The 13,426-nt window shown below is 31.2% G+C and overlaps 1 protein-coding gene across 1 annotated transcript in view; it reads right to left on the bottom strand.

Annotated features, from left to right (window-relative positions):
• The window catches only part of LOC125076090, a 36,880-nt gene extending 30,062 nt beyond the window's left edge, over positions 1–6,818 (bottom strand). The window contains exons 1-2 of the mRNA XM_047688041.1: positions 6,658–6,818; positions 5,853–6,484 (exon numbers count right to left, since the gene is read on the bottom strand). Coding sequence (XP_047543997.1) covers positions 5,853–6,484; positions 6,658–6,784 — 759 coding nt within the window. The 5' untranslated portion in view covers positions 6,785–6,818. The remainder of the gene's footprint in view (positions 1–5,852; positions 6,485–6,657) is intronic.
• Between the last annotated feature and the right edge of the window lie 6,608 nt (positions 6,819–13,426).

Here is a 13,426-nt window from a genome sequence, read left to right as displayed (position 1 = left end):
ATTGACAAACACAGGAGACTATCAACTGCAATTAGAAAAACTAGTATAAATATTAATTCATTGTAATTTAATTACCCTTTAAGCGACAATGTAGTTGATATTTTACTTGACCCTCATTCAAAGGAAGCGGATAAAAACTTAAAGTTGAACTCTCAGATCTTAAAGTATCCTTTTATAGCAGAGTGAAAAAAGACTGCACTTTCATAAAATCTTTGTGGATTAATTTTTCTAGAGTATTCCAATTGAAGAGCGGAAGCGACCGTCGACGGTCTATTTCAGTTTTGATTTATGTGTCAGGATCTCGCTCGGCCGGGTGGCAATGTGGCATATTAGTGAGAAACGGATTGTTTATAATTTATTAGCTTCCGCGTCAAACGTAAGTGAATATCGATATACCGAAACTCGTGTCGATCTTGTTTGAACGTTTGTAAGTGCTGTACTAATTGTTAGAAAGCCTGATTATTATTAACGTTGATTTATTATCGGATGACAGATATACTGATTAAATATTGCTACTGGAATAGTATATATTTTACATACGGTGTAAAGTTTAAAATAGTTTAGTTTTAACATCGCTATGTTGACGCAAACAAAAATGTGTTTTTACAACGGGTTAATGCATGCCCTCATCCTCTTAATAGGCTACACCGTGGCGTACGTTGTATAAAGCAATTGTAAAGTCCATTAGGTGCTGGAGGCGTACGCGACGCGGCCTAATATTTGTCATTAGGAGCTTTTGTTGTTTGCTTTGTAAGCTACCCTCACAGGGGGTGTTCCACTCGTACGAGCCAAAATTATTTATTATATAAAATTTTTGTTTTCGCAATGAACATCCCTCTTCGGTTATTTTTAAATGTGCCCTTTGGGTGTAGTCATGTATTATTTAGCGCTCTATGGGCTAGCTTAATGTTTATGATATTGTAAAGCCACAATTTGTCATGTTTTTAATAGAATATCGTATAAACAAGATAATGTTCTCGTTTCCGGAGTGCCTTTCGAATATCGTTCGAGGCGTGTATTTAGCAATTTAGTTCACCTTTCCGATATCCCGGCGCGATCACGAAAAATGAACTGTCGATAATAATCAAATTCACGTCATTTTGACCGCCAAAGGGTCATGACGAAGGTTTTACAATTCAATTAGCTGCGCCAGGTGTCGACGGAGAGGCAACGTTAACCACAACGCAACATTTTATTATTCAAAAGAGTTTTATTAGAACAGATAACGATATTCATAGTTTTATTTTAATAATTTACAGTTGCCCTTTGCAGTTGCTCAAAGCCTGAATATTATTTAATATTTATAAGGGGCCATCTTGATAATGGAATGTTTATAGATGACTAATAGTGAAACAACAGTGTCATCGAATACAAATTATGATGTAGTTTACAATAATAATGGAATTATCCGCGTAATTATAGATTATACGCGACTCGAAACACAAGTTAATTTTAAAATAACTGAACGCGTTAAATTATAAATGCTTGAAATAAATAGTGAACGAAACGAGAATACGGATCGATACATTTAAATAATGAGCACCAATTATACAACGACAGTAATATACGTAAATATACGTAAGTCTTAAGGCAACTAATCAAGTATTTAATAAAAAAAAAAAACAATATTCCCTTCGAAATAGCACGCTAACTTTGTTCGAAACAATTCTACTCATCGGATCGACGAACAAGTTACGACGTTGAATCATAAAACAGACAAAGTTTATCGCGAACAGTGTCACTTATCACGTCGTTATGCCTTAAATTATTCGACCACAGCCGGCTAACAGGTGTTCTGACCCTCGACTGAAGTCCCCAAAATATCTATAATTACCTCACTCGGGTAATAATTAGGTAAGTAAATAGTATAGTATAAGTAACAAGGTGCCCAATTTAACTGACGATTAGTGACTTTGAATTGGAAACATCTTGACTTCTGGATCACGGAAGGGTTTTGATTCTTGACTAAAGACGTTAGTAGACAATCATATCGTTATTTTATACTAGTTGTCGCCCGGGGCTCCGCTCGTATTTTAGAGTATCGGTTGTCAGATAGGCATAAGCTCAAGCTTGCTTCATACCAAAGTTCATCAGATTCGGTTCAGTGACCGTGAGCAACAGTCAGACAGACACACAAAGAGACAGAGCTGCTTTCGTATTTATAAAATTAGTATAAATTATTATGTTGTTTTATCGATTGCATGTGCGACTATGTACTTCGTTTGAAGTAAAACTAACTACAGATTTTAATTTATTCTTCTGAGTAAAAACTAAATTCCGAACCGGTATTAGCATTCAATTTATATACATATGTAAGTGGACGAAATACTTAAGCTTATAAGTCTTATATATAATTAAGTATATTTTGATTTTTTTTAGCGATTAAAGTAATCGAATTGATCAATTTAAAACCGGTACTTATTATGATATTTAATTTCATATAATTATAAGATACACGATAAATAATACATATATTGTATATTTCATTAATTATAAATTAATATTAAACAAATTTATAAACATGTTACTTTGTTACTAATATAAATATCTCAAGAAGAGTAAAGAAATATGAAGAATCCCGTGATTTCTGTAACACCGAATTCAATTTATGATGTAAAAATGAACTCTATGTACATTCAATGAGAATTCATTTTTCTAGACGTGCAAGAATACTTAGAAACTATGTAGCAGTATATTAAAAGATGAAGCTTTTACGGGTCGCTCAGCACATGTTACATCGAATTTGACGTTTATTGAAAGAATTTATAAATTGAGAAAAGCAATCATTAAATGATTTAATGTTTCTTAATACTACACACGGAATAAGAGAGCGGTGGCGAAGAGGGAGCATTCCTACACAAGTGAGCGTCATGACTATCGGCATTTGTTTCGGTCTGTCATCAAAGTACACTAATATACGTTACCCATAAAACAGAGTCATGAATAATATTTAGCAATTACTAATATTCCTATTTGCGTCTACAATTAAATGCAATTATGATTAGAACGAGGACAACAATATCCCTGATATTTATATATCGCATGGCGGCATAAGATAGTAATGTGTATGTATTTTATGGTATGTTTCAAAGAGAGTAATACGAACATATCGAATCAAATAATATGATAACCATTGAATATTTAAAAAATAAGCTCATTATACTTAATAAGACATCATAAAATGTATTTTATTATTAATATTTTTTAGTTATTCGTATGAATGGCAACTCAACATACATAACAGCTCGAGATATGACATGACATTAGAATTAGAATTCATTAAACGAGCAACGTTGGAAGTCCTGGCTAGAGATTGGCGTTGAAGGAAAATAGACTCGGATAAAACTTGGTAGAGTTTTATCATGTGTTTCCAACATAAAATAAAATAAAGTCCTCCCGCCACGTATGCGACAAACTCAAAACTAAACAAACGGATTTTTATACCGCTTTCACTAATGAATTCAAGCGGAAGGCTAAAGCAAATAATTAATTCTATTATAATTTGTGTAGATTGAAAATTATATTGATTGTAAAGTTGTCGGGATAGACGACCTTCGTGGTCGAGTAGTGTGTACACCGGTTTTCATGGGTACGCCACTCCGAGGTCCCGGGTTCGATTCCCGGCCGAATCGATGTAGAAAAAGTTGATTAGTTTTCTACGTTGTCTTGGGTCTGGGTGTTTGTGGTACCGTCGTTACTTCTGATTTCCATAACACAAGTGCTTTAGCTACTTACATTGGGATCAGAGTAATGTATGTGATGTTGTCCAATATTTATTATTTATTTATTTTAAAATATGTATACCCCAATTCTAGCCGTGCGAAGTCGGGTTTGGTAGCTCTTGTGGAATAAAATCAAAACCTACTCAAGAAAGGTGGCCGTTAGTCACTCTTAGGCTGCTTTAACAACAGCTCTAAAATATAATTTCTTGTTTCTAAATGTAAGTGTATTCAATATATCATTAGCGATTGAAGAAATGAAATTTATAAAATAAAAATTAAAAATCACAATATTTTATTCCAAGCTGTCTTTAAAGAGGATCCATTTAAATACTTCTTTAGCATAGCAACGAATGCATCCGTCCATTACCTAATTCCGTGAAATGATTATATAATTAGTTCATGGAATATCTACCTACTTATGAACATGTTTGTATTTTTTTTAAACTAGTAATTATTAACTTAATAGAATTACATTTTTTGTTTCACTTTTACTATTTTACTAAGTTTAATAAGAATAATATAATAAATATAGATATAACTAAATACAAGAACATAACAACGATAAGAATTGTAGTACTCGTATTTGTTAAATCCCATTCCCAAGTTAATATGATGTAATTATATTTTTGTTCGGTAAAATCTACGTACATTTCTTCTTTAATCAAAAATGGTATTAAGTGTGTGAATAAGGAATGTTTTGTTTGTAAATTTGAAATATGACTTATTAAATCTATGATGAGTGTGAAGGGTTGAAAAGTAATATGACAATATGCTGACTGGATTTATAATCCCTTATCCGAATCTCAATTCGAAATATGCCTTAGCAGATTATTTACTAATATTTATCTATAATAATTTTTGTTTTAATATATTCGTGCATTATGAATTTTAAATATATGTATGTGTGTGTATATCCAATATCAATTTTAGCTTTAATTAAATTTGTAAACAAAAGTCTACAGAAAATATCTAGTGTAATCAAAGATGTATGATGATTCCTATTAGCTTTTTTTTTATGTCACAAGGTGGCAAACGAACAGGAGGCTCACCTGATGGAAAGTGACTACCACCACCCATGAGTGACTACCACCGCCCATAGCTCAGCTATATTGAACAATTCATAAAGTTCTTGATTAATATGTCATAATTTATAGTACAATACTATTTCATTTAACTACTTAGATCCACTTAGAGTTTACTTTTAAAGATAGACAATGGCTCCGTCGGTGTTAAAAACACCAAATTCAGAAATTTGTAATGACTTTCTTATGTAATAAGATCTCGACCAACGATATTGTTTTACTCAGATGTCAAATGTTGTTATTTTAAATTTTTTTATTCACAAAGGATTCTGCAAATTTGAAATGTCAAAGATATGACACATCTAAGATGTTATTTATCTAGTTTTTGTCATTATTAAAACTCAAATGAGTTTATATTTATATTCTTAAGACTTCACGCTTCATCTATGAACAATAATATGCATTGCTGGCAATAAACCATCTGATGTATGAGCGGTACCTACTCAGCGGGGCTTGTACAATGCCATACAACTAAGTAAAATAACATTACACAATTATTAAAATTAAAATGAAAAAAAGTTATTGCCTTTTTTTAATTTTAATATATTTTAATGAACCATTGAGCATTGTTGAAAGCAATTAATTTTTCATCATGTCCGTGATATAAATATCGAATGATGAAATTTATTCAATTCAGAGATGTAAAATATTTCATTATATATTTTTGTAACTATATCCATATCTATAATTTAAGATAATCTTTTCATATAAGAAAACTAATAATAAACACGAACATTACATACTTCATTATAAAGATTTCTCACTATGAAACTCCCCACCGTCCATAGACAATGTCAGCACCATAAGTAATATTAACCATTCCATTCACTGCCAATGCCACCAACCTTGGGAACTAAGATGTTATGTCCCTTTTGCGTGTACAAACCGGAGCACAACAATATTGGGTACTGCAGTTTAGCCGTAGGATATCGGATGAGTGGATGGTACCAACAAAGATGGGCTAGCACAAAGCCCTACCACCAAGTATACAATATATGCATAACTAACAATATCTGTTATATGAAATAAGTACTAAGAATCAACTTACCGAGTTATTAAAGCTGAGTTTTTGAGACTTGATCACATCACTCTCCGATGCCATTCTGTTAAACATTTGCTTCCGCTCCTTAACTGATATTTTTTGTTCACTCTCAACGAGCATGCTCTCACTGCGGGATGAGGTCAATGTTGATGTCTCACTAATATCTGAGGTGTCCTCATTCGGAATAGACATTCTTGTATCTGAATTCAAACTTGGTATACTTGACCTCTTCTCTGTGATCATTCTTTCAGTAGACTTTCTTCTCGGATGTACTTTTGGGGGAATCTCGTCAGTCAATGTGAGACTTTCTTTGCTCTCATTAAGTGGTAGATCTATTGGAGGTTTCTGTGTATGAATTGTTGATGTATCTTGTATGATGTTTGCAAGAATACTAAAGTCTTGATTGAGTTGTAGAGGTGGCGGTGGTCGATATGGCGGTTGGCTATTATTATCTTCTAGTTCTACACTTTCGTTTGAAGCTGCAGCTGGTGGCTCGGATGTTTTATTTTCAATTTCATCATTTTCCTTTGCACTATTAGTCATATATTTCTTTTTCAATATCAACCATTTCTCATTATTTTGATTCTTGATAATAGCCAGTGCGTTGACATGTTTTTTGAATGTATTTCTGGCTTCATCTACAAATTTATTTAGAATCGAATGTTAAATCAAGGTTTAGAAGAATTTACTTAACAAATACGTTTTTGTTAACCTTGGTAAGATATACTGTATCTCTATTACAATAAGTATGAAATTTGCATAACCTAATTAAAAGTTCAACGTACAGTGTTATCAAATTATTTTCACTCACCTCGCATGTCAGGATTCATTAAAAATACTTTGAAATGCTTAACTAATTCATGATTTGTGACTTTGCCGTTGTGAGCTAACATAAACTTCAGTATTTCGTCAAAACTTAATTCAGCCGGAGGCGACATTATATCAATTTACATGAATCACAGTAAAAGGTATCAAAACTTTATGAGCAAAACTGTAAACGTCAAAACAATGTAGGAGTTTCGTAAACTAGCTGCGTTTCGTTTAACGTTTGACGCGTTGCGAGGAAGCAGATTATCGAAATTAGAATTACCATGTATAAGTATTAAAATCGAGAATAAAGTAAACCGCAAACACTTTTATTAATAGACATATTAAATCAAAGTCATAACATTATTAAACACAAATAAAATATTTAAATAATTAAGTTAAACTTGAAAAGTTATTGTTGTAATGGAACGCATTTGGATTAACGGTGCAAGTTGCAGAGTAGAATATTAATAAATATTTTAAAAAAACTTGTAACGATTATTACGATATTTTGTATATTATATATACCATTATTTTATTATATAATTTATTTTTTATTTTAAATAATTGCGAATTATTACAAAATTATCTACTTTGAATTACTTTATAAACTTAAATATGTACCTACATAAAAAAAAAACAAAATATCTGTACGTGTGAAAAAAATTAACGCTATTGTATCTGAAACGCATATTTCGAGAAGTGTTTCAACATACCTACGGTCTAATATTGAAGGTATACTCGCCGCCCGCGTTGAATTCTTAATGAAATTCCCAGTAAAACAATATCTTACATGGACACGAATTATCGTGACGAAACGATTTCAATGTAAGCACGTTGTTTATGTGATAGTCTTTGTGTTATTAAAAAATATATCAGTTTGAATTTTCAGATATTTTTAAATTATTTATATCTCTATCCCAATTATTACAAAAAAAAAAGCCGACGCGGTGTATTTTTAAAACACTAAGAAAATACGTCTATCTTGTTCGATGACCGTCTGCAACGCAAATGCTTATTATTTAGTTTTCCGTCGTACGGGTTGATGGAATGCTAAAAGTTGTAGCTGGTGGTAAAGTCAAATGCGCTCGACACCACACCTCATTAATTTTGATCTCATCTGTCATGATGAGTATTAATTAATTTAAGAGCAGTACCATCGGTAAATTCGGCCTTTGAATCTGACTTGAAGTCATTTAATAGGAAACACCTTTAAAACTTATTTAGTTCATCTCCCTTTTATAATTTTAGGCATTTATGAATAATTCATAATTATGCTCATTGTTGGAGGCCTTAGATTAATTAATAACATCCGTTGTCTAAACACTTCTATTTATTTTTAGTAATTATTGCATATATGTATTGTTGTGATCTGAATCTTAATCGATAAATATATCCTGTTGTGCAATTTATGCAGAAGGCGTAGTTATTCCTAATATTGGCCGAAAATTTTCTGTCGATGCCACCGATTCAGAAACATCTATTTCATCGGGGGCACCCTCTCCTAACTGTCTTTTGTAGATAGCTCACAATAAATATTTTTATTAATTTAAAAAATGATATAAATATTGCGTTTTATACTTTCCAATTCGAACTAGTAGATTTAGAAATTGTTTACATCCATTAACACTTTACGGGCGAATGAAAAATAAAAAATAACAATTCGTTCGAAGTACAAAGTAACAAACACTTCAGAGTGACAATAACTTAAATTTAGAGTACATTCGATTTTTTAAATTTAATTTAGCGAAATCTAAATAATATCTAAGTACCTTAATTGAACGGTGCCATCATTATCCAGATAAAACAATCCTCTTAATAAATAAAGACATGCTTTTAAAACATAGGTGGTACCTACTTACTTAAGTGTGTATTTTTAAATATTAAATTATTCTTAATTATAATAAAGACAACGAATCTTGCGAACAATATTACAACAATAATTCTAATTGCGATATTAATTAACGCAGTAGAAACTATATAATTAGCCGCTTCTTCATGATTTAGCTTTGCTCGTGCCTCATGATACTTCTGGGAAAAATAAACTGTTTTGATTTCTTGTCCGTCGTGTATTTGCCGCAGTGATTTTTACCACAGATAATATATTTAGTAAAATCTGTAGTTCACGAGTAATAAAAATGTAATGGAGCCGTCTTTTTAAGCAATTTTAATGTTATAGTTATCTGAACCAAGGTTCTAGCGGAAAGGAGAACCTTAACTGAGTTATTGTGGGTCCAAACCCTGACAATCACCATTTTTTTTTTCATTTTAGTTTTCATGCACTAAATTAAGCTTATATTTCATCTCGTGTTTGCCACTAAAGAAAACATAGTGAGTAATACTATTTTTACCATAAAGGCAAGAGAACCCCACAATTTCGATACATTCGCCTAATCTTTATTTATTTTTTTATTTTAGATTGATGTAGCCCAATAATATTTTTTCGTCTATATAGCAACACTGAGCATTAAAACCAATTTTAAATTTTATATTTTTGATTGAGCAAAAGATTTAATTTTTTTAACTTGACATTGTGAACAAGACCTAAAAAGTACTCAATCATTTTTTACTTTCCGATGCAATGAGACAATCTCATTAGGTGTACCATGATAGTGAGGAAACCTGCATGTTTCAGATCATATTTTGCCACATGTGAGCCATCAAGCCGCATTGGAAAAACGCAGTAAATAGGCTTTAAAACTTTTCCTGAAGAGGAAAGGATTTGTCAAACATTACATTTTTAATTATTGTCTATTTATTTGTGTATTAATTTTGTACAAATATCGAGTATCAGGATGTGTCATTATGTAGTTGAACACGTCGACAATTCTACACAGCGGGAATAATATAGGAAACATTTTAGCCAGGTCAAAGACCTCTAACCAAAACCATCTCTGACGCAAGTTGACTAATTATAATGGCATTAGAAAATATAATCTAATAATTTATAAATTTAATTCTTATTAGGACGTTAAGTGTTTAAAACAAAAATTTTATACACCTTTTAGTGAGTACCTATATGCATTTTGTTATATGTTTGCGAGATTTTAGATTGATTGATTTTGTTTAGTAGTAGGGCTTTGTTAAAGTCTGAGTAGGGACCACCCACTCATCAGATATTCCACCAACAAAACAGTATTAGTGTATTAGTGTCGTTGTGATCCGCCTTGAAGGATGAGTAAGTCCACCGTCCACACATATAACATCTTAGTTCCAATTTTTAGTTAATATTTCTTATACAATAGCGTCAATGTCTACAAGCTACTTGGTGACTTTGTGCAAGCCCGCCTGGGTAGGTACCACCCACTCACCCACCCAAACACACAGAAATTCTACCGCCAAACGGCAGTACTCAGTATTGTTGTGTTCTGGTTTGAAGGGTGAGTGAGCCAGTGTAACTACAGGCACAAGGGACGTAACACCTTAGTTCCCAAGGTTGGGGGCGCATTGGTGATGTAAGGAATGGTTAATATTTCTTACAACGCCATTGTCTATGGCCGGTTGTGACCACTTACCATCAGGTGGCCCGTTTGCTCATGATATCTTAAAAAAAGAAAAAAAAGCGTCTACGTACTTACATATATCATAAAAAATGCGATGTATAATTCAAATTAAACTATTTAAATACATAAAGAGTACCTATACATAAGTTATCTATACTACTATTTATATATAAACATTTCAAGAGTATTTTATTATTAGGTACAAAATCATTGCATATTCTTATTGACAGTGTAATATAGCATTGGAGGTGCGCGTTATAAACCTTAACGGGATATTGAATCGTCTGGGCATATAAATACAATTCAAATTTGACTGATCCGAATAACGTGTTCGTATTTAATCTTACAACGCGCGGAATCCACAAATACTAGCTCAAAGAAATTGAAACTTTATGATAATAAAAATAAAGTACAATATCGATGTTAAAAAAAGATTTTTCTTCGAGATTTAATGATATTTTGTTTTTAAAAAGTAATAAAATAATTATCATTACATAATCGTAATTAGTTTGATGTAGTAAGAGCTGTGAGTGATATTAATTTTTCAAATACTAGTAAGTAGATAAGAATCGTCTTTTCTCATGAGCGAATCAGTATAGCGTATCAGAATATTTTTGTAAAGTAAGTTTCTTGGAATCGGTACTAGTTTCTATAAACGAGGAAAACAAGAGATATACACACAAAATAATATAATATTTATTTAAATAGATTTGGTCTGGCTCCAAAACTCCAAAGTATTGTAAGTTTTAAATACTTATTCAAATAACAGTCTTTTTCTCTCACTATTAAAGGTTTTTAAAAAGTAAAATTCATTTAGTATATTTCCTAGATTTTATTTAAAGTTTGTAGACTTTTTAATTATTTAAATAGAAAAATTAATTTAATTTGTCAGAAGAATAATATTAAATCGCAATAAACAATAAAATTATGTTTTTAAATAAAGATGATCTGCACCTACTAAATTCACAGGAGAATACCAATTACGTTCACTTCCACTTCAGTACCCACAGACAACAAACACATTGGCTATAAGGTATATTTTGATTATAAGTTAAAAATATATGGAAAATAAAATAAATCTTTTTTGGTTAAAGTTCAAAACCGAATTTCTAAATTTAAACGTTGTATTTTAAACAACATGAATAAGTAAGGCATTCCTCAATCTGTACGGAATATACGTAAGATAAATACCACCGATTGACTTATCATGCGATATCAGAAACTATGACAGACATGAAATTTAGCATAGTAACTCTATTAAGTCATTAAGGATTTTTGATATATCAAATTTAACTGAGGAATAACAGTAAATTCAACTTATTTTTGTATTTTACTCGGAACAAGTAGCTAGTACATTATATCTACCAAGATGATAAAAAGTTATTGTTGGTTTTTTGAGGTTAATAAATCGAAGAGTTAATAATACATTAACATACTTACCTATTTTATTTAATTCTAGTAAATAATAAGTAACTAATTAATTTATATTCGGTAGAATATTCTTATAGGTACTAGATTTAGATTTAATATAATTCATTTATTTATTAGTCAACCATTCTAATCAATCAAAATATACTTTATTCAAGCAGTCTTTATGATTCGTGATTTTACAAAAGTACATAATTTTTTTTTATTATTATTTGTGTCAAAAAGGCACAGATTATTTCGCAAATATCACGTGCGAAATATTACGTTATACAATTGTAAGGCTACCGAACTAGCAAGAACTTCGGTAGTTACCCCACTCATTTACAATATTTAAAATAAAAAGTTATGTCAATTCAACAATAAAATATGTATTCATCCTGCCTGAAAGTCAACGAGTACGCGCTTCACGCTTTTTGTACATCTATATAATCTTGTGTTGAATACCCCTATTTATGAACTGGCAACACCAATAAGTGCACAGAATAACAAATGTAATTATATCACACACAATAAATTGAAGCCATTCAAAATTTCTTACAATATAATTAACGTCTTTAATAATACTTAGTGACATAACACAGAATTAATAAAAATATTAAGACAAACGTAAAATAAAATGAATGGAATTAATGGTTCAGTAGTTCTTCGAAGAGCACTTTTATTTTTATTTATTTATATTATATATCAATAAATATAAACATTAAGGCCTTAATATAAAATTAAAAATCGTTACTCTACAAATCATTAACGATACAATCGCAAAATTCGTTAAAGACACAAAATTAACCAGAACTCCAGTCACTAGTGGACGCAATAAGACGAGGCGTTATAATAATAAATATTTTGACGCTATTACTCCAAGGTCAGCTCGAATAAAGGATAATATTTTGATTTTGAAAACACATCAAATAACTTACATCTATCAAGACTGATCGTGTTTTGTTTTATAGCTTCGGTTCTGTAGCGACACGTGCGTTGATTTGTGTCTATACATCTACTGATCTAGTGTGGTATAATCTTGACGGCTGACATTGAGAGGGAGTATCTCACTTTGTGTATGTAACACGCATCACCATATAGATTGCCTCACACTCCTTCGGATCCCTAACTTTAGTTTGTTAAATAGTAATTCACTGAAAATTGTTCAAGCGACGTTCAAGATGTGTCACTTTTTAAAAGGATTTGTCGTTAAACCGCACACAGGTCTGCCCGTGTTTTAATTGGAAGAATTTAAATTAATAAATTTGAAATTCGAATTCGTCGTTAGGTATCTATAAAAATATTTTTTGGGCTTAAGTACGTACTACCTACGCAATTCTACTGGCTATGTGGGACTCCTAGTTGAGTCTCTATCTACTAAAAACGAGAGGTTCATTATCCGTTTCAGTGGGACGGCAAAGTGACGGCATAGTATCTAGTGTTATCATCAGGCATTTGTATTTACTACTAGCTGTTTCCAGTTACGCATACTACGTCAACTTTGTGTTCATTAAATCCTATTATTTATATGTTTATTTATTTGACCCGGTCAGGCCAGGTCAAAGTAAAAATTCATTACGATAAGTTAGTTGTTTAATCGTTATAAGATAACAAGAAGCCAGATAGTTTCTTTGGCATTTATGATATATATGTACGTGTATATACAGTGTGATAGATTATATTGCTAATTTAAAAAAGATAATCAAAAATATATCAAAAATAAAAAAATAACCATCGAGTTTCTTTTCGCCGGTTCTTCTCAAATCTTATCCGAACCGGTGATAGTGCTTAATTTGATAATCAATGTGCAAGTGTAATGTTTTTATATTGAAAAAAGAAATTTGATTCGATTTTGATACAACA

This window comes from Vanessa atalanta, chromosome Z (assembly GCF_905147765.1).
Source record: "Vanessa atalanta chromosome Z, ilVanAtal1.2, whole genome shotgun sequence".
In the NCBI taxonomy this organism is placed as follows: domain Eukaryota; kingdom Metazoa; phylum Arthropoda; class Insecta; order Lepidoptera; family Nymphalidae; genus Vanessa; species Vanessa atalanta.
This window is presented reverse-complemented; position numbering and strand designations above follow the sequence as displayed.